The 23330-nt window shown below is 39.0% G+C and overlaps 1 protein-coding gene across 1 annotated transcript in view; it reads left to right on the forward strand.

Moving 5' to 3' along the window:
• The window catches only part of PRKCQ (protein kinase C theta), a 74036-nt gene that overhangs the window by 24759 nt on the left and 25947 nt on the right, over window positions 1–23330 (forward strand). The window contains exons 12-13 of the mRNA XM_081298415.1: window positions 4465–4638; window positions 22485–22576. Of these exons, the coding sequence (XP_081154541.1) occupies window positions 4465–4638; window positions 22485–22576 (266 nt within the window). The remainder of the gene's footprint in view (window positions 1–4464; window positions 4639–22484; window positions 22577–23330) is intronic.

Consider the following 23330-nt stretch of genomic DNA (forward strand, 5'->3'; position numbering starts at 1 on the left):
AACGTTCCTGCTTCTTAGAAATGAAACCAAAATTCACCTTGCCAGCACACCTTTGTGAGGAGGTGAGAGTTAGGGGGGAAAAATGGGATAGATGTGGAAGAAACAACTATAAATATTTCCTTAGGACTCTAGAATGTTCCTTTCAGTCAGTGTTAAGTGTTTGTACAGAAATAAAATGTACAGTGAAGCATGATGGTGAAAATATCACAGATGTTTTTATTTTATGTCCAGAAGATTTTTCTGTGATATGTAAAGGTAGAAAAGAAAAGAAGACCAGGCCCAAAGTCCTTGACATTTATGTTATTTTGAAAGTTTATGAAGCCTGCATTCAAAGGTAGCTCTGAGAAGACACAACCACATGACCTAAATAGTTTCAGCAAACATTATAAAAGATTTTCCTTGGACTTGAGGGATAATATGAAAGAATACTTTAAAGTAATGTTATGGGGGAAGGTTTCCAAAGGAGTTCTTCTACACTTCTTCTGTTATGGAGTAGGGACTAAATAGATATTAAAAAATTAAAGAAAAGTTTGAATTTGATTTAGGAAGGATCTACAAGCAGTCAACTAGACCATATCCCAGGGATGATCAATGTAAGCACCATCTTGACTTGAAGACTGCAAGAAATGGTACAGATCAGGTCTTCACTCATCTGCTAAATTCCATTCTCTCTTCCCTCACTTTAATATATAGAACTTGATGCCACTATGCCTGTGTGCCACAGAAACAATTGAGAATCATTGTTCCTCAAATTCCATTAAAATCCCTATTTGTCCATGATTTGACACTATTAACAGCTTGCTAATTTTGCATATGTGATATTCTGTTGGAATATTTAAATCAAACCATTTTCTGGTCCATCGTCTAGGTAAAGAGACATTCCAAGTCCCAATTGCCAGCCTCACTGTCACACAGAGAGTTACTAAAACTGCCTGAATTATAGAAGCCCCCCTTTTGCTCCCCACCCAGTTATTGTGGATGGAGCCTCAGAATGGGAAGTGGAAGAGAAAGCAGGTACCCTAAGTAACTGCAGTGACACTCCATGTTCACCCTATCCACTGGCTTGCCGTTTTCAGAGCCTCAGGGAATCTCCTGGGAGTCTCCATTGGATGGGACGGAGAAAATATGCCATCATCCGGAACCTGAACTGAACACAGAAAGACCATCTCTGCATATAAAACTAAAAATTGAGGATTTTATCTTGCACAAAATGTTGGGGAAAGGAAGTTTTGGCAAGGTATGCTACCCTACTGTGGAATTCTATACAGCAGATTCCAGGGACCAAGGGACAGTGCTCCTGGTGGGTGGAACTGAATTCTTAGGACCCAGCAGTGTGTGGATGTGTGGAGAGAACGTTCCAGTATGTTGTGAGAGGAGATCTGTGAGTCAATGGGGTCCTGGGAGCACTAGGGCAATGACAACTGCTTCCCAGGGGTCTTTGTCCCAAAGACCACTTTGCTTTGAGGTTGCACACCCCAGATGCTTGTGAGTTTGAGGTCTCTGAGCACCAAAGAAATACAAAGGCTCTTTGACTATTTCCTGTGTCACGTGGCTTTTTTTAATTTGTTTTGTTTTGTTCTCTAATGCTTCTAACTCCAGCCTGGAGTGTTGCTTTGCTCAGTATATGATTTTTTTTCTCTCTCCCAAATGTCTTCAGGCTTGTATTATTTTGCTCAAGTTGATGTAATAAAATAGCACAGACCAGGCAACTTAAACGATAGAAACGTATTCTCTCAGAGTTCTGGACGCTGATAATCCAAGATCAAGGCATTGGCAGGGTTGTTTCTTCCAAGATCTCTCTTTGACTTGTAGTGGCTGTTTTTTCCCTGGGTCTTCACATCATTTTCCCTCTGTTTTTTCCCTTTGGTGTCCACGTTTCCTCTTCTCAAATGAAAGTCAGTTATATTGGAGTAGAGCTTACCTAATGACCTTATTTCACCTTAATTTCCTCCTTAACTGTCCTACCTCAAAATAGAATTGAATTCTGACATCTAGGGGTCAAGAATTTGTAACAGGAATAGGAAGAAGGGAAAGGAACCATTGAGCCCATAACTAGGCTGTCGTCCCTCTTCATGTCCTTCCTAGGGCTATGGATTATCTCTCATAGAGGATAAGTAGAGGAGGAGGAGGAAAGAGAAGGAGGAAAAATGGAAGAGGAGGAGGAGGAGCAAGACGTAATTTAAAACTTTTAATTTGACTAGCAGTAACAATTGAGAATTTTCAAGCTAGCAATTGTAAGGAGGGATGGCCACAGGACATGGAATTTGGGGTAATTTTAGATATTCAGGATATGTCATGTATTAATAAGACTCCTGGTTGCTTAATATTCTTGGATGCAACTCCTAGGAAAATTTTAACCAAGGACTAGTGTTCCGTGAATTTGTGTAGCCAAACTCAGCACCTGCTCACCAGACTTTGGCAGGAAAATGTACCCGATTTATTAAAAATAAACAAACTAAAATGCATGGGCGCATTCACCACAGCTGAATAATATTGTACTCTACTAGGTTTGGGTTTAAGCGTAAAATACATTGTCTTTCAACAAAATCTGCTCTGCAAACTGTAGCTGGTATCCATGAGTTCTTTTAGTTCATTTCTGAAGTCATATGAACCACAACAGACTCATTTGGTGTTAATCTGGGTGTAATAGGCAATTTTACAGCCCATCTTTATTATAATTTAGCAGCAATTAATGTGCAATTATAACCTGTTACCAAAAATTGAAAGCACATTATATAGATGAAAATTACCTTTTCAGCTTCCTAGTTTATGGTTGGTTTTAGGATGTTTTACTAAAAGAAGCAATTACTAAAAGAGTACTTGAAATTGTTAATGAAATGTTTATCTTTCTTTGTTCCCTTGTGGATTTGTACATTTGAACAAGGTTAGTAAGAAAGACATTAAGTTAAAAATGCAAGTCTTGGGAAGTATCCCAAGGGACACCCTGGAAATCTGGGTATCCTTTCTCTACCTCCAAGGCTGGGTGCCTGATTTTCTACTGGGACCCTGGGGCTCTGCACCCTAAGAGGACAGAAAGAGGAAACACTGAAGCAAAACAAGACAGCCATCTTTCCCTTTCTTGCAACCCTGAGAATACTCCAAAACTTGTGTTTCCTCTGATTTTGTTTCTGTATGGAAAGTATGGTTTCTCACCAAAAAGTCAATCTCCAACCTCCATGCTCATGTTCTTATTTTCTTTTAAGCCAGGAGAACAAACAGCTGGTGTTATGGGGCTGTAAACATCATTCATTTTCCTGAAATCTCATCTAAGCCCACTTCCTCTATCAAGCTAGCTACCACAAAGTGATGGGTCTGCACCATGTTATTTTAATATTCCAGACACTCGTTTTATCAGTTCTGGCTTAGCATCATTGACTTCAGCATTCCCTAAAAGTCAGCAAAAAGAGACAAATGACAAGTGCTATTAATAACTCTCATTTAGAGAGAGTGTTTTTGTAGTTCACAAATTACTTTCCTGTGTGGTATCTTATTTGTATTCCACGGTAGTCCTGTACAATGGGAAATGCCACAATTGTTATCTCTTTCACAGGTTAGAATACTGAAGCCCCAGAGAGGTGAATTGCTTTGCCCATATTTTCACAACCAGCAAATATCTATGAAACAAAACCAGAGCTGGAGGTTTTTTTACCCAAATGCCATGTTCTTACGACTGCCAATAATTCTTTGCTTATTCGTATGTAAATCTAAAGTTGTCCTAACTTTCCGTTGCATGCCATCTGGTGTCCATTGACATAAAACATGTGAAATCGGGTGGAAAAAGCAGACTCTGGAGTTATATCTTGCTCTGAGTAGTTCCACGAATTTGAGCAAGTTTAAGTGATTCTTTGAACTCAGTGTTTTTCAATTATCAATACCTCTCTTGCAATGTTAAAGCTAAAAATTAAATAAAACATAGAGCAGACTCTGACACATAGTAGGTCCTGAGGTTTCTGTGTGATCAGATGACAGGGTGTTTGCTTCTGATGTACATATAGACTATATCCCACAAGTATTCTCTTTTCCCTTTCAGAGCTGACTGAGGGGAATAGCTTATTTGTGTGGATTCTCAGTGATGCTTCAAGTTCAGCCATGTTTTGTCCAGTATTCCACGTTTCTTCTTTCAATGTGTATTTGGTCTCTCAGGACCCACATTTGGGTTCCTGGATAGTCAGGCATTCTTTTTTAAATAGAATTTTTCAGGCACTGGGATTTGCCCATTTTAATTGCATAATAATTTTGTGAAACCTTTGGAAAGACATGAAGATAAAATGAAACCATGATGCGGTATCCCTAAACCAGTGAGGTGGTCCACTGTGTCTCAGTAACACCTTATCAGGACGGGCGGAAACTGGAGAAGGCCCCTCTTTTCCTGTCTAGCACAGGCCTCTCTTGGCACTTTGAGGCTTCTTCAATGAGTAGAAATCTAAATTCTAAAGTAAAGTTCCTTCTTCCCCTTCCTTCTAGGTCTTCCTAGCAGAGTTCAAGAAAACCAATCAATTTTTCGCAATAAAAGCCTTAAAGAAGGATGTGGTTTTGATGGACGACGATGTTGAGTGTACCATGGTAGAAAAGAGAGTCCTGTCCTTGGCCTGGGAGCATCCGTTTCTAACTCACATGTTCTGTACGTTCCAGACCAAGGTATGGTTTCTTCTCAGACACCTTCTTCCTCCTCCAGCCTGTCCCAAGGGTGATGCCTTGGTGGTCCCCTCACTTGGAGACCTGGGGGGTTGGTTTATATTTATCTTACCTTTCACTCAGCTTCTCACCCATCCATCCAGAAAAGTCTCATCTCTTCTAAACACTGTGGAAATATTACTTCTGATTTTTTAATGTAGTCTATTGGGAAGGGCCTTTCCTTCTGGATCTGTTTGTTGGTTCACTCATTTTTTCTAGAATTTGCTCTAACATAACAACCAGGCTTCTAAGCAGTCAGTCACCTGAAGGGGAACATGTGACACTTGGTTCATCTACCGTGTGTATATTTAAAGAGACAAAAGTTGGAAAAGAGATTAAAGTGCATGTGCTCTTGAGAATTTTCTCTTAAAGGCTGGCAGAGAAAGTGGCCATGGGACTCTCCTCCTGGTCTCCTTCTTCCTTATAAAACAAATTTAAATGATTTTTTTTCTTGACTTCAAGATCATTGTAGAGAATTTGGAAAATGTTTATATACTCAAAGAAAATTATTGATAAAAATCACCACTTGGATATAATCACCCTTAATACTTCAAAGTTTATCTTTCTGCGTTTCTCCCTCTTTCCCATGGATTTCTTCAAATAAAAATGGCAACCCACCATAAATACCTACCATTCAATAACTTAAGTATTCAACACTTTCATTATATTTATTTCCTCATATCTGTGAATATCTTCTGCAACACAATTTATCTAATTAGAACACTTCTTAACTTTTTGTTCTTTTTTTTTTTTTTTTTGCTCTGATATAAATAATACTGAAAGGAACATCCTCAGGGATGTACCTTCATACACAAGCATGATTTTATACCTCCTAAGTTTTCTACTCCTCCTTGCCCTCTCCCTGTTCTACAGACCCTAGAATAATAAACAGACCCATGTGGGACCCTGTAGCTAAGATCTGAGAGCAAAAAGGGTGGGATTTGTTTTCCTTTTTCTATTTCAAGTCATGAAACTGGGGCCCCTGAAGTGTCTTCAACCACATAAAGAATTAGTGGAAATTCAATCCTGAGAAGCAGATGGATCTAGACTCCATCACCACTTCTCCAGCCCCCGCAAATTTTCAACACATGTATAATGAACAAATCAATGTATGGTTCATACATCATAGAATAATGAGAAAACAGACCATGACCAAATGCTTCCTGAGCTCTGTGAAAGATACAGAAATACAGAATATAGTTCCTGACCTCGAAAATGTCATACTCCATTAAGAGGCAGGACCAATACTTCTGAGAGTGTGAGAATATTAAATCAGAGCACAGACTGCAAGTACCAGAGCCAAGAGAAACAAGAAATCAGAACATGAATAGGCAAAAAGGATATTGGGCAGTGGATTGGAGGTGAGGGGAGGTCAGGAGGGAAAGCCTGAAGTAATAAAGGGGTAGTGAGAAGCTGTGTAAGAGAAAGTAGCCTCCTTTCTTACAGCCAGAAGGAGGCAGAATTTCTGGTAATAAGGGTTAGAGAGTTCCTAGTAGAAACTTCCTCCTGGTAATATAGGTACCTGTTGGTCTAAGAGGTGTAGGTATGTTACCTGAAGTCAAATTGATAAACCTGCCACTTTCCTGGGCTGTATCTGAGATTTACTGTGCACCCAGGGGGCCACTTATGATCTCATTTTTCCTCTTGGAATTTTGTGAGGCTTGTAGCAAATGGCTAAATAAACTTGCAGACCAGGCTACTAATCAAGTTTAAATTGACATCTTTTCCCTGTATTTATATCTATAGATATATAGGTAGGTAGGTAGGTAGGTAGATAGATAGATAGAGACGTGTGTGTGTGTGTGTGTGTGTGTGTGTGTGTGTGTTTTGAATGTATGGTTGTTTTCTTGTCTTATGGAGAAAGCTGTTAGGAACCCCACTTTGTAGAAAAGAGTTATATTCCCTTCTCCTGCTTATCTATCAGAGCCTTGGGTGTGTTTATTTATTACCCTCTTAAGGGAGATGTTCCTACAATTCCATACAGCTGTGAATCTTTAACAAGCCCAGAGAAGTAAATACATCAGCAGAGTACATGCCATGAAAAAAAAAAAAAAGTGGTTGAGAATGTGTACATCAAATGTAACTGTGACTGTCTCAGCACTTAGATTCCTAGGAATTGAATCCTTTAGAAAGAGATGAAAGCAAAGGGGGAAAAAAGCCTGAGTTACACTTTGCCAAGGACCCTGAGTCATTGCTTTGGAGATGTCCTGATTCATTATTCAGGCATTGCATGTCAGACAGAATAACTGATGAAATACTCTGAGTGAATGTAAAAAGCAGCAATATTCTTAAGAGGACAGTCGCTTTTGCACAGTAGCAAAGACAGTAGATAAGATTAACCCTTTATTTCTCTAGGGACTTGTCACCTTTCAGAGAAAACATCTTGCCCACTTTCTGCCTCCAAAGAGCTCACTTGTTGAATATCAGAGTATTCAGGATGAGCTGAGGGAAGTTACTTGTTATTTATCAGGGCACAGGGGTTAAATCATTCATTTTTAAAGTTCATAGATGAGGGATTATAACCTGTGGAAGGAGAAAAAATACGGGGAAGGAGTTTAGGAAGCTATAAAGATTGGAAGAGCTGTGGACTTGGAAGCCAAAGCTCATTCCCAGCTCTGGGCCTCCTCCTCTTTCCTGCTCAGGTTACATAGGAGGAATCACCATGCAGGGGGCCGGGGGTGTAGACCAGCCACCCTGTGGGAAAGTACAGTATTGGTGCCACAGAAACAGTCCAGAAACTCAACCTTGAACCAGAATGGCGCTCAAAAGAATCTTGCAAATCAATTGCCTCAGTGATAAATCAAAATGACTTTGTACATCATTCACTCTGACAGAAACTACTGGCAACAGGGTCTAATGAGATCAGCATAATGAGGGGTTATTATTGCCTTAGCAAGAGGAAAGAACAACTTTTTATTCTTCACTTTTTACTAACAGTTCTGTATTATTTCTTAATATTTTTATTTTCTATGACTCACATGAAAATTCACAAGGTTTAAAATTGCATGATCCCTTCTTAGTATCCTTTTCAGTGTGTATGCCCCCAATCTGTACACTACAGGACCTTGGGCCTATATGTTCAGTACTTGTTCTTATTATTTACATTTATTTATATTTTAAACAGAAAAAAATCCACAATAAAATTATCTAAAAGAGCAATTTTCATAAATCTTTTAACTGAATTCAATCATGGATAAACTAAAACCACCTGGAAAAAAATTGAACATGAAAGTTTGAAACTCCATTTCACAAATTTCTTTCAAAAGTCACCATTAAATTGACTCAACAAATTCTTTATGGGACTTACTATAGTTTTCCCCAAAAAAGGCAAGACTCTAAACCAATATGGAAGTCAAATTATAAAACTATTTACTTTTCTTACCTAATTCTAATTACTAAGCAGGTGGAAAAAAAAATCTACCTAACTAGGAAAAATAATATTCTATTTTCTTGATTTTAAGATATTAATAATTAGATGCATTATTAGTTTTCTTAGTAAACAAAATTATTTTTAAACTGTATATAAGCCATTTCCTAATTTCAGAATTAATATATGTGTCCATTAGAAATTTTATTTGTCTTCTAGTAACAATGTCTTAAATAAGATAGAAGTGTCTCTTTCTTTCTTCCTCTTTCTTTCTCTCTCTGTCTTATAAAAAGCCTACAAAAAACTTCTGCTTCATCTCTTTGACTCTTCTGCAGCTACAAGGAAAGTTGAAAAACAAAATATTTTAGCTGAACACATTACCATTCAGAATATTTTTTTCTAAGAAAGGTAACAACCAGCCATCTCTGTGCCAACATATATTTTTATTTGTTTGTTTATTTGTTTGTTTATTATTTTTGTGAACCCAGGGATGCTTTGCCACTGACATTCCCATCCCTTATAACTTTTTTACTTTGAGACAGGGTCTGGCTCAGTTGCTTAGGGCCTCACTAAGTGCTTGAGTCTGGCCCTGAATTTATGATACTCCCGCCTCAACTTCCCAAATCAATGGAATTACAGATATGCACCACTGCACCTGGCTCAACATATATTTTAAAACAAAGAAAATACAATTTATAAAGACTCCTTTCATGGAGGCCCTATTTTGTGCCAGATAGTTTCCTAGGAACTTTGAATATAGCATCTCATTTAATTCTGATAATCCCACACCACAGAGTAGATATTAGTATTCCCATCTTACCCATGAGAAAACTGAAGCTCTTTAGAATAATAAACTTGCCGAAGATCACTTGGCAGTCACTGGGAAGAGCGCTCAATCTTATCTTTTGTCCGTGTCCAAATATTGGTCCAGATATTCACACAGTGTGAGTATCTCAGTGACACGTGTCTTTGTAGTAACTAAATGTTCACCTACAAGGAAGAAGAAACACGAAGAAAGATAATTTCCCCCCTCTTTTTAATTATTCTAGAGTAAAAGAAAGATCAATAATTCAAGTAACCAAAGATCTCTGATCTGTTCCTGATAAAACATTTCAAATAAGAAGGCTTAGTTCCAAAATCTAGTTTGGAAAGGAAAGATGGCCTCTAACACTGTGAGGATTTGTTTGTTGTTGTTGTTGTTGTTGTTGTTTTGGGCTTTTTGTTTGTTTGTTGTTTTTTATCTGAAGGAAGTAATTTCTCCTTGCATGTTAAAAGTAAACTGAGATCTGCTTCACTTGTGTCTCCTTTGAATTCCAAAAGGCCTATTTTCAAATCTAAACTGTAATTTAAGAGGTGTTATAATTTCACACCTAAAAGATGATTTCAGTCCTAGGAGAACAGCTCTGGGTCCCTCCCTGGGATGAATTTGAGTGACAGCCACCGTGGGTTTTGCAGATGTCCTTTATGGGTGGCAGAACGCTCATGTCCACTGCATGACTCCACCGCCCTAGCTCCCACACAGCTGACCTGAGCCAGCTGAACATCATCAATAGTACTTTGAAACTTATTTTTTATGAGAAAAAAAAAAACTTGAGTTTCACTTTCTATTTAATAGGACTCACAAGGCCTCACTTCCGGTTATGGCTTCAGGTTAAGGCCCTTTAAACAAGACCGCTAGCTAAGCATCTCCCACCCTTCTCACTCCTTCCCTCCCCCTTTCTCTTATTTATTTATTAATTTGTTTATTTATTTATTGCCTTCAAAAGAACAATGTTAAAAATAGCACTTGCAAGAGCTGTTTGAATCTTTTGAGGAGAAAGTGCCACACTAGCTGTTAAGGTACTATTATTTAAAATAAAGAAAAACTCCTTTGATTTGATAGGGGTTTTTTTGTTTGTTTGTTTTTTAAGTATGTCATTCTGGTATTTCCATAATTTGAAAGAGAAATCCATCTAAGATTGCCAGCAGGTGTTTAATTTCAAGCATTGATTTAGAAGACTGCCTCTTCTGAAGATTATAAAGATGCTTCCATCCATAAATCTTCCAATTGAGTTAGAAGCCCTGGCAATTATCACAACTTTAGGAAGGAAAAGAAAAAACCACACAAACCACATCCTTGAGAAGGCTTGTCCCTTGTGCTAAGATGAGTGAACTCTTTGGGTGTCCCTGTTTGCAGCAACTAATAAGCTTCTTTAAGGTGCCCCCACAAATTGTTATTTCACAAATGGTGAATCACTTAAATGGGGGTCAGATGCCCTTCCTGCACAAAGAAACTGGTTCAGCAGAGAGATTGATAGTAAATTCACTAAAATTATTAGAGAAAATTTATGGTAAATTGATGTTGAACCTACAAAGTTTGCTTAAGGTATTGTGTCCAAAATTATAGGAGATGATGGGCATTAACAAATATTTAAGAATTCTTTAGCTAATAAGAAAAAAAAAACAGTGCATCTGACATGCCACATGCTTCCTACACACCTGCTTTTCAGACTCATAGATACCTTCTCACCTTTCTGTGACTCTGTAATGCTTCTTCATGACTCATGGGCCCCTATTGTCAATCTACTTCTTTGTCAACTGTTTTCCTCCCAAAGCCCCATAAGTATTTTCACCAGTTTCCCACAGACATGTGCATTTTGAAACATCCTTCCAGAGAGTCTTGCAGGAAAGTGCCTCTCATCTGAATCTACTCTCCCTCTGCCAAGGCCCTCACTGTAGAATCCTCTTTGACCTTTCTCCAGCCATATACCTCCCTACATAGCCAAGGGGTCATCCCCCCTTAACCCCATATCCTCTTTTGAGAGCTCACTCAAAAACTATCTCCTCCATAATTGCTTTCTAAGCTACTAAGTGGGGATAGAGATATAGCTCGGTTGGTAGAGTGCTTGTCTCAAATGCACAAGGCCCTGTGTTTGATCCCCAGCACAATACAAACAAAAAAAAGAAAAAGAAAAGAAAAAAAACTAAGCTACTAAGCAACTAATGGATAAGTATATACCACTTGCACACTCTGGAAAAAGGGATGGTTCATATTACAAGTGGGATGGAACAGAAAAGCACAAGATTTTTTCAGGCTTCTCAGAACAATGCACAATCTAAAACTTACTAAATGTTTATTTCTGGAATTTTTCATTTAATATTTTTGGAACACAGTTGACCAGGGGTAACTGAAACCAAAGAAAGCACAATCATACATGACGGGGGAATTATCATATGATAAATAACATAGAGCAGTTTAACATGTGCTTCTCCCATAAATAATTTGTTCTTAAAATAGGGCATTTAAGGCCAAGGATATAGCTTAATGGTAGAGTGTTTGCCTAGCATGCATGAGGCCCTGGGTCCAATTTCTAGTACCACACACAAAATAATAATAATAAAATCAAATAGGCAGTAAGAGATTGCAGTTCCTTATTAAACCTAAGATCACATTTTATTTGAGGGGATTACAGTACACATCCCAAAGAAGTAATAAGTACATTTCTTCAGTTGAAACTGGGAATATATGAGAGAAGAAACCTGCTGAAAATGTTCAAGTATAAACCAAAGAAAAAAATCCCACCCTTGGGAAATAGGAAGAACAGGGGGCATAGTGTCAGAGAGGATCACTTAGGGAGCTAAGAGGTACACCCAAAGAGTAAGGATGATTGAAACTAGGAGAGGAAAGAATTTCAAAAGAGAGAACACTATATATGGAATGAAGAAGTTGACGATCAAAAGTGTTGAACATGCAATTTGGGAGGAGCAGAAAAGTGTCAGAGGGTAAAGTGTTAAGGAGTGAGAGGTGGACAGGCAGATTCAGTGGTTATACAGATTGTCTTCCAGATGATGATGACCACAGGTTGAAGGGATAAGTCTTCCTTAACACAGGAAGAAACCAGACCAAAGGGTTGCCATATTGGATTTCCAGATTGGCTTCTTTCACTTAGGAATACACAGGGAAGGTATCTCCTGTCTTCTCATGGTTCCATACCTTCCATGGTGTGTATGTGCCAGTTTGTTTACTCATTCACCTATTGAGGTGCATCTTATTGTTGCTTATAACATCTTTCTTATAACAACTAATTGAATTTGGCATACTCATTTGTTTTCTTTATGACAGACTTCATGGATAAAGAATTTTAGGGGAGAAAGGGGTTGTAGAGGTTAGTAGGTCAGATTCCCTCATTTCACAGCTAAGGAAATTGAGATCCAAAAGACGAGAAGCCTGGCTGCTCACAGTCCTGTGCTTTTTTTCTACAGTCAATCCAAAATTATTAGTAAAGTTGAGATTTCAAGAGACTCAAACACCAAACCCAGCTCACAACTGGTTTAATTTGGAGAATTCTCCTTTGGGTGTCTTATATCTCAGATCCCAGCAAGAGGAGGCTGCCAAGGCCCTCACTGTACAATCCTCTTTGGCCTTTCTCCAGCCACATGCTTCCCTATGTGGCCAAGGGGTCATCCCCCCTTAACCCTATCTCCATTCCTAAACCACGCTCCAGGACCTTGGAACTCCACATCCAAACGGCCCCAGGCCTATGTGGAAGTTTTCCTAGGTTCTGACCTGGAGATGAGCAGGAGGGAGTTTTCCTAGGTGGCCATTCAACTGGTTCTGAACTTAGAGGAATCCTGAATCTGTCGCTGACTTCCTTAATTATTAGGAACGAACATTTCTCAACACAGAGATATGGGGGGAAAGGGAGAGGGGAGAAAGAAAGGGCACAAACATAGGAACATGGAACATACGCAATTGAATAGTTGGTTACCTTGATTTATGACACTTGGATCTATAGTGCAGGGTCCCTTGGAACTCTCCCCAGACCTTGAAAATGATTGGACTGTTCCTATTTCAATTATGATGAACTTAATGCTTTTCTTCACTCTGTGATAAGATAATAACAATGCATGTAAGAAAGGGTAACAGGAAAGGAATTCTTGTTACATGCCAGTCACAGAGCTAAGTATTTGACATGGATTACTTTACTTAATTTTAGATATGCACAACAGCTCCCTCTGTTCTTCAGGGTGAAATTCCCAGCTCTTTCCACTGACTATCATAGAACACATCCCAAACTAGAGTTGAAGTCTCTTCTCCAGCTTCCATACAGTCATTCTGTAATCCTAGGCATTGCAGCCTATGTTACATACATTTGACAGATGACACTCTGAAAGGGTTATCATCTATCTACTTAGTTGCTTTGTAATGAATATTTAGATCCTAATTTTATTTCTTCTTCAGAGGTTGAAAATCTTCTTTTATGAAAAAAAAATTATTTATTAGTTCACTAACTTTGAAGAAAAAAGATACCTAGAAAGAAATGACTGCAATTATTCTTTACCCACCTTATTTTTCTGGAGAAGGAGGTGACCTCATTTGTATCATATTTCCTGACCTCATTTGTATCATATTTTCCAAGTCCTCCATGTGTTTTCAAAATTAATTATTGCTGGTTGATAAAATCATTATCTAATTCCTTTAATGCTATAAAGTTCTTATTTATCCTGGACACATTTGGCAACTATTCTCTTAGTTATTTGACATGTGACTAGCTGTATTTTCCTGGTCTTTCATTCATTCTCTTATTTGAAAAATGTAATTATTATAAGGAGAACACAGTAAAGCTAAATTAACTTTGAAGTCTATCTTTTCAATTCCCCTTTTACTAATTCTAGAATATTCATTCACAACATGTGCTATGTCTCCTCTAAAACACAATCTTACTTTTAAATATTGATGTATTTTGACAGCTCTAGGACCTTTACCTTCTCTAACTGATATTTGTGTATGCAGCACCGTCCCCATGAGAATGATAGGACTAAAGTTGTTAAATCTATCATTTCTGTCTTGTCTTTAGTCATCTGTTCTTCAGACTGTGAACATAGACTTTTATTTTAATTAATCTTCCCTTTAAAGATCTTTCTGTTATTTTGATTATATTTGGAAGGCTTACTCTATTTGCATTCATTTGATTAATAGAAATTTTTAAATTATTTTTAAATCCAAACATGTTTAAACTCTGGTTTCACATCTGATTAGGTGACTCTGCTACTCGATACATGGTCATGTTTTCCTCACAGTGTCTCAGTATGATGTTTCAACCTAAGTGAGCTAAAAAGGATAGCATCCTCCTTGACTTCAAATCCTGGATCTAAGTTTTCAGGTCACTCCCACTGATGGCAACACTTATGCCTACCTATCCATGAACCAAAGTCTCCTCTGAACTTTCTTTGACATTGACATTGACAGGTAGAAAGAGCTAGCTTGTCCTACTTTTGTGAATTTGCTGTTCAGTAACCTTAATCTGAACAAAAAATCACAAACCCTGTTTGAAAATGTTGAGAATCTATGCCATTTAGACATAGAATAATTTAAACATAGACCTCATTGTGGCGGGCGGGTAAGCATTTGCTTATAATTTTTTAAAAGTCAAAGTAAAAATATTCCATTAAAATTGAATTTATTAAAATTAATTAAGATTTTTAGAAAATTTTCAATTCATTGAAATTTTCCCTAATTCTAAAACAGCATCAAAATATACTGAAATATTGAAAAGTACAGAAAATATTCTAAAAGGAATCAATCTTATAGTATTTGAAGGCACCCAGAGGTAGGATTTTGAGTATCTCCTTTCATCTTTTTTTACCGACAATTCATAAGCAGTGATATTTTAATAAGTTTCAAACATTAAACAGAGAAGTTCATTTTCACAAACCCATATTCCTGAAAATTCGTCTTTTTCATTAAAACTCAGTCTGTTCCTGGAACTTTCCACATTTCTCACTATATATCTGTGTGAATATTCTATGTAATAACCATAATCAGAAACACAATTAATATCTGAGGTTTATAGAGCAATTGCCATTGTGCTACACCATGTTCTGGGTACATTGCATATTTTAACTCATTTGATCTTAATGGCAACCTATAAAGTAGACGTTGTTATTGTGTCCATTTATAGATAAGAAAAAAGAGATGGGCTCAAGGGAATAAATGAACAGCTTAAGGTCCAAGAGCTACAAATTTGGGGAGTCAGGATGTTGCTGTACTGCCTCCCCACTAACTTGACCACATCAAGGAAAGCAATTTTAAAATTCATGAAATAGAATTCTACTATTTGCAAAGAAAATTAATTTGTTAGTTAATGCAAGAAGATCCTATGGGACAATTAAGCCAGTAAATATCATCTGAGCCCAAGTCCCTATGGCAAGGCACAGACTTCTAGAAATTCAGGCACGTCACTTCTGACACATACTAATGAATCTATACAAGGTAGTAAATTTTACTAATTAGAGTTCACAGTAGAAATATAAACAGATTCTAATGAATGTGTTTTCTGGCTTGAAGAGAGCCCTCTCTCCCCCTTTCCCTCAAGTGTGGGCACGCGCACACACACACACACATATACTCTACATTTAGATATAAAAAGTACACAAATTATTATCAGGGTTTTTTTAATAATATATCCTTATGAAAAGGAAATAAACCTGTTCTCCTAGGATATTTTAACTCATAGCTCAATAAATAAAGATTGAAAGAAAAGAATACAGCACTCCAGATTCAAGATTGCTCCAGCCTCCTAAATTTCCAGGATACCAAAATTAAGTGTTAGTGGGGCCACCATAACACAGGGCGTGTATGCACCAGCGGCTCATTTAGGTGAGCTGCCCTGGATGCCATGCAGTGTGCCCCACAGACCACGGTGCACACGTTACCCCAGCACTGCGAGCTCTGCCCCTGCCAGAGCACGTTCCTGTCCAGCCTGGCCTTGGGCAGCCCCAACAGAACCCTCCCTTTTCTCACAAGCACAAAGGTGCTAATGTCAGAAAGGCAGCCCCATCAGTTTGATATTATGCATGCACCTTTCTCTTCAGTAAGTAGAGGTAGGAACCTAATGTAACCCTTCACGGCAGCTCCGCACCCCAGGGAATCCCCACCTCAGCTGCCAACAACAGCCTACCCTCCGTGTCCTCACAGGGTCATAGGAAGGATGAAATCACAAAGACAGTCACCAAGAGCATGGGTTAAAATTAGCTCAAACTCCCGAGTTGGTACTGAAAACGACTGACATGACTACCTAATATGTTATTTGAAAATAGTTTGGAATTTTTTTTCCAATTCCTGAATTAACTAACCATTTTAATGTTTTAAAATTCTTATATACAATTTTTACCTCCTTTCTTCATTTTTTAGCTGAATAAATCACTTTTACTGGTAAATTTTTTAAAGTTGATTTATCACAGTTTTTTTTGTTGTTGTTGTTCTACATGACAGTAGAATGCATTTTGATACATTATACATAAATGGAGTATAATTGCTCATTTGTCTGGTTGTACATGATTTAGAATTATACCATCATGTAATCATATGTACTTATAGGGTAATAATGTCCAATTCATTCTACTATCTTTCTACCCACCTACCCCTTTCCCTTCCTTCACTCCCCTGTGCCTAGTCCAAAGTATATCTATTTTTTCCCACCCCCAATTGTGAAATTAGCATCTGCATATCAGAGAAAACATCTGGCCTTTGTTCTTTTGGGATTGGCTTGTTTCACTTAGTATAATGGTCTCCAGTTCCATCCATTTACCAATGTCATAATTTCATTCTTCTTTAAGGCTGAGTAATATTCCATCTTGTATATATAACACATTTTCTTTATCCATTCATCAGTTGAAGGACACCTAGTTTGGTTCCATAGTTTAGCTCTTGTGAATTGAGCTGCTATAAACATTGATGTGGCTGCATCACTGTGGTATGCTGATTTTAAGTCCTTTGGGAATAAACCAAGGAGTGGGATAGCTGGGTCAAATGGTGATTCCATTCCAAGTTTTCTGAGGTACTGCTAAATTTTATATAAATATCTAACAAAGAAAATGAATACAAAAGAAATTAAATTTTAGAATCACACATCCCTGCAAAGTGATATCTTAAATTTTTATAAATACATGAGGAACACAGAGATCCATCAGCCAGGGCCTGAACAATATTTGTTGAAGGTCTGGGAAATACAGTACTCTTTACACAAATATACTTAATTCTCTGCAAAAACAGTAAGCTATTTTGAATTTTTGACGGTACTGAATGTTTGTTTTATTTAAATGATTTTGCATGGATATGATAAATACTTTTTTAAAGCAACAAGAAAAATTTTTTTAAAAACCCACAAAGATCTGAGTACCCATCTATCAACAAAATATCCACATTGATAATTGCCTTCAGTCAGTTGTCAGAAGATGACAGCATAGCAAGGGGTACCTGTGACTCTCTCACTTTTGTGGCCTCCCTGATGGAGTAGCACATATGCCCAGGGTACATTTGGAAAGAATGTACGATGGAAAGTTGATAAGTGGGTTCATGCTATTGAATAGTGCATCGGAAGCTCTCCTACCGACCACAGCACATCAGCATCTTCAATGAATCTCTCCTTTCATGCGCCCTCGTGTAATTATACTGTCACATCCTAGCTCCGATTTAACTTTACCTACAGGGCACTAGCTCAGCTTTATTGTTTGATTAATAAAAGCAGCAGATGAAGGAAGGACATTTGGAGAATCTGCTCCAAAGACCATGAATGATAGTAAGTCTCGTAGCCTTACTTTCCGTGACTTGGTTGTTACTGGGGATTGAGCCTAGGCGTGATTTACCACTGAGCTACACTCCCAACTCGTTTTATTTTTTATTTCATGACAGGGTCCTGCTAAGTTGCTGAGGCAAGCCTTGAACTTGCAATCCTCCTGCCTTAACCTCCAGAGTCACTGGAATTACAGGAGTGCACCACCACACCTGGCATGAACACTCATTTTACAAATTGATGTGTTTGACTTGACAAGAACCCGAGTGTGTTTGGTTGCCGCAGTTTTGGCTGGGCACAGAATCACGAGCCACTCAAGCAGGAACAAAACTTTATTTTGAAAAAGCCACCGATACTCTCTAGGCACCGGCAAGCCAAACCCGGTCCTCCGACGCGGGCCTCCACCGGAGCCGCGCGTTCCCGGAACCGGGGGTCCCCCGGACCTCCCCCGGAATTCCCTCCTACTATCCTTCCCCAACCAATGGGAACTCTCCATGAGTCCCGTAACATGAGTCCGGTAGCAGGCCAAGGTGAACAGCGGGAGTCCAATTTCCATATGAATGTAAATCTTAACATAATCATATCTCAGTGGCTAGCTGGCGTCACTTTACAACCAAAGGTGCCATACATCGTATATTTGCTTGTGGCTCCTAGCATTTGGTCCCACAGGGTCCTGGTTGAACTCACTTTACAAATTGATGTGTTTGACTTGAAAAGAACCCGAGTGTTTTTGGTCCTACAGGGTCCTGGTTGAGCAAGGAAATCTCTAAAATGCAAAATTCCTTTGTCCCAGGAACCACTCAACAAAATGCTATGTTTTGCCACTGAAATAAACCAAGACTCAGAATGCTTAGACTGAGGCAAGGATCTTAGAGCTCATCAAGTTCTACTCCTTTGTGCCCATTCTTTCCCTTCAGGCCTGCTTGAGTTCTTTCTTAGAGAATGAGAGACATTTCAGAAACAAAATACCAAAGCCAGTCAAAAAGTTCTCCTACCACCCCTGTGGCCACCAGCTTGAAGCCACCTTCTCTCCTGACCCACTCTGCTCCTATACCCTTTGCTCACAGAGATTAACTAAAATGTCAAGCAGTCCAAGATCCTTGGGACCATAAATACCTGTGTAGACACAGAGGTATTTTCACCCAACCAACATCCAAGCTCTGTGAGCGTGCACAGGGGGCTGTTCAAACTGAGGAAGGCTTCTGACCTTTGTTTTATGACCTTCCATGGGATGGTGAAGGTGGGTATAATGAAACCAGCCATAATTCTTACCTCCTTTGAGGAAGGTTTAGAAAAGGTTCATATGTAGTCCTTAACCCATTAAGTCCCAAGTGTTCAATTCTGCAATGTTTCAACAAAATCGACATGGGTGCATTAAAATAGGTTGGAAATCATAATCTATGACTTACATATCCTCTCTATACATATTTGTGTGTGTGTGTTATGTGTGCGTGTATGTGGAGAGAAAAAATACATATTATTTTTTTCAAATGCTCTAATCATTCATCTATTACTTTTATCAAAACAATAGAATTCAAAAAGCATAACATGTATTTCAAAAGTGATATATTTATTGCTCAATTTAAATTTTTAGAGGTATCTCACACCTGGAACAATGCGATTTAACAGATTAATTATATTTCAAATATATGTGGGATTTTTTTTTCCTGAACCATCTCTCCTAGAACTTTGCAAACATAGAATTCTCTCACCAATATCTACTTTATTACCTTGGTGTGATGTGCTTAACAACCACAGTTTATTAATTTCATCTTTTCCAGAAGAAAACGAGAGAACCATAAAACGTTCTTTAGTCTTTCAGTTACTAATGGAGAATTTAGTCAAGGGTCCCACAGATATGTGTCACTTTCCAGAGGATGGAACTGAGGCCCTGGGGGGTAGGCTGGTTTAGCTGATCACACAGCCAGTTAGTGACAGCCTACTTCCAAGACTTGGATTTCCACTCCGTAAATGCTGCACCAGGAATTTTTGGCAAAGTAAAGTCTGGGGCAGATATGTAGGTCCCATCCCCCACCTCCATCCCAACTTCAGTTTGACCCACCTGGAAGAATCCTTTGCATCAGCTAACATGGCACCCCGCAAGTAGCCGCATAAAATTGCCCAGAACCAAGTCCAGTTCCCTTTCACCAGCCTCCTTTGCATTTTCCCTCAACTAGTGAACAGAACCCAAAAGACAGCAAAGGAGAAAGAAATAGAATTCTCTGTTTTCGTCTTTATTTCAAGAGCCAAAGGACTGTTCATGTCCTTTTTCCAGGAAATAGCTGCTGGGTTTTTATTTGTTTGTGTTTACCTGCTTTTCACTTATTTTCCTCTAATTACAACAGCTACCAGTTATCCAGTGAATGCTGTAAGTCCATTTTCTATTATATATTATTTCATTTAATACTCACAACTCTTTGAGGGTTGAAATATTATTTTCCCCATTTCATGAATGAGATGAGGCTCAGAAAAAGTGATTTGTCCAAAGTCACAAGTAAATGGGATTTGAACTCAGCTCTGAATAAGGACAAAGACCACGTTCCCACCAATCACTCTGAGTCTCACTCTCCTTGGTTTGGTTCTGCCTAGGTCAGTCCAGAGGTTTTCCAGCAGGCAGATGTTTTCCCAGGAGTTCTGCAGGGTCCAGGTCAGCTACAAGTTACCTTCAGCTCTGAGCACTTCTTCCCCAGCCATTAACAGAATTTTGAACCTATTATGTTTATATTTACTTTTCAGGACTGGGATTTTGGATTTGACTTTTAAAACAGTTATGCATTCCTCAAAGTGTGATTTCTCAAAATCCAGACCTCAGGACTATCTGGTCTTATGTGTCTGCATTTTTGCTAATTTCATCACAGAGCACATTGCACTGGGCTCAGAGTAGGCCCAAGAGTTCTTGGATGAGCAGACCCCCAAGCTTTCCAAACACAAGAGCAAGGTCTCCCCATCCTGCCCCACCCCCCAAGCTATACTCCAGGTGGGGACTGGAGTCCTGCTCCACTTTAAGAAGCCCAAGTTTTACTTGACAGTCACTCACCCAGTCAAAAGGGTCAAACTGACACCAAATGACATCACAAATGAGAGAAGATAAGCAATGGAAGTTTGCACTGTCCTTGGCTTAATATCAAGATGAGAACTGAACCAGGTTTCTTTGAAAGGTTTGTTGGGGAACCATCAAATCTCTTGGTAAAATTAAACGTGGCAGCCAACATGCCAACAACCAACATTACTATTCAATTAATAATCACTACATCCGTGTAGTCTTCCTCACAAGCCCACAGTAGTAAAGATTGGCCAAGCCCTAGAGTATCTTCTACTCTCTTTAACAGCAGCTTCAACTCCCCAAGGCTCACCTCTGGGTGCAAAGTCTAATGTGGGCATGAGACCAGGTCAGGATGCTGTGCAGAGTGTGTGGGATGGGGTGGAACTTTTCCCTTTACAACCCTGCACCCACTTTCTCCAGGTCCAGATCAATAGTGTATAAATTGTGAAAATTCAACTTCTGTTGGGATTTGTAAGCATCCTAACACTGAGAAGAAACCTTTCACCTGAGCGCTGTTACAAATGTTCTCCCTGAATGTTTTAACCCCTTGTTCTCCTGAATGTTTAAATAAAGATGCCACCTTGTGGCTTGTCCAAGGGCAGAGTATGTTTTTGCTTTAAAAAGATATAGATTAGAAGCCATTTACAAAGTACTTAGAGGGTCAAGAGCTACGGGAAAAGGACACCAGGTTCATGTAGATGAGGCAAATGATTATACTCATCATGTCTGAAATATCAATGTTATGATTTATATCTTCTCATGATTTTGGCCTCACCACAAAAGATAAGAGTGGGTTGTAGTTAAAGCCTACTGGAACAAGGAAAGTAGATCCAAGGTCAGCTTTGGAAAAAGCATGCAGACACTTAGCCTTGCCTGAGATAATTGCCATGATATTTAATTTTTCCCATTGTGAGGAACAAGTGACAAGCAGCTCATATCACTCTGTGACCAGGATACCATTTGCATTGTGACTTCACATAGACCCCATAGCCTCCGTGAGTCTCTCATCCAGTTGTAAAGGTTAATTATGTTTAAAAGTCACCCACATGTGGTTTTTAGGTGCAAATTCATGCACAAATATACCAAATGCCTCCACACTTCATTGGTTGCTAATCCTGGGTTTCTAAAGAACACTTGAAAATTCAGCATGTTCAAAGAGCTTGGACTATTTTTGTTGAAGGAATATTGTGTTATGTAGTTGAAGGAGCAGAGACTGGTTGGAATCCTGGTGACCTCTGATAGCTCCGACTTGCTGTCCCTCTAGAACGGAAGTCCTAATATCATGCATGGGGTCCTCTGCCAGGAGCAACAGACCCAGGAACCAGCTTGCTCTGCAAAAGCGAAGTCTGGACTGGAGAGGAATAGGTGGAACTCAATTTGGAGCTCCTGGAGATCTGGTTCATGTTTGATGGATGAGGCAGGAATGCGCCTTCCATGCTTGCTCCCCCATAGAACACACTCGGTGACTACCCCAACATGAATGGATGTTTTCCTACCCTGCACCTGGAGTCAGAGATTTGACCATACCATGCATTGTCCATTTCAGTAAGTATGTGGTCAGTACTCACTAAGTGCTCAGCACTGTTTCGTTGTCCAGCTGACCACACTCCATCAGCAAGATCAGAGCTCACAAGCCTCCAGAAAATGTTACCCAACATCCCACCAGATTCCTCAGGCTCCCTAGGGTTGGAAACTATGGATCAGCTAAGTCATCTTGACAATCTTTTCATAAGCGATTTTAAGATGCAATTAATTCCTCTGAAATTATCTAATCCATTTTAAAAAGACATCTTGATTTTCTTGATTTTTTTCAGAAACTAAATTGGAATTGTGTTTTTTCACCTAGGAAAACCTCTTTTTTGTGATGGAGTATCTCAACGGAGGAGACTTAATGTACCACATCCAAAGTTGCCACAAATTTGATCTTTCTAGAGCCACGTAAGAGCCCCATAAAGGGTTTAGGGTGGGGAGGGGAGTCTTTGTTCATGTGTACTAAGTGCCCACAGAATGCTTTTCCCATGTGGTATCTTTCCTGCTTGCTCATTTGGCACACCTGAATCCAAGAGCCAGGTAAACCTTTGGAAATATTATAAAACCAGGGAACAGTTTTTCCCAGTTTGCAAACTTGGGATTCATGATAATTTATTGCATATCTCCCTGTTATAAAAAGAACTACTTGGTTTCTTAAGTAGCCACCCCAGTTCATCAGGCTTCTAAATACTGGATCGCAGAAGCAAATATTTGTCCTTTAGAAAGAAGGTGGTCAAATGGAACACAAGTCTGCAAGGTGGCCCCAGGGATGAAACTTTAAGCTGAGGCTCAGTGGAAAGGGGTAAGGCAATTCCCGGGGTATGAGAAGGAAGAAACTTGAAGAAGCATTTAACTCTACTTGAGAATAAGCCCTCCCCTTCTTTGGCATTAAACAGTTCTAGATGCAAGTGAGATGGAGCAGGTGTGTTTACCTAGTGGGACTAAGTTCCACAGCACCTGCCTGCACCAAACCCCCATGGGTCCTACTTCCTGCACGGTAAACACACTATGACATTCAAGCAAAAGTAAACTGTGCCGTTGGGCTCATTTCTAAATAATAGCTGTGTGTCGACTTTCTTTGCTGACGTTCTTTGCTTGATACCCAATTATCTATCACCCACCTCCACCTGAACACTCTGAGTGGTTTAGGGTGAATTGGGCT

This window comes from Spermophilus citellus, assembly GCF_964194105.1.
Source record: "Spermophilus citellus genome assembly, chromosome: 6".
NCBI classification, from domain to species: Eukaryota; Metazoa; Chordata; class Mammalia; order Rodentia; family Sciuridae; genus Spermophilus; species Spermophilus citellus.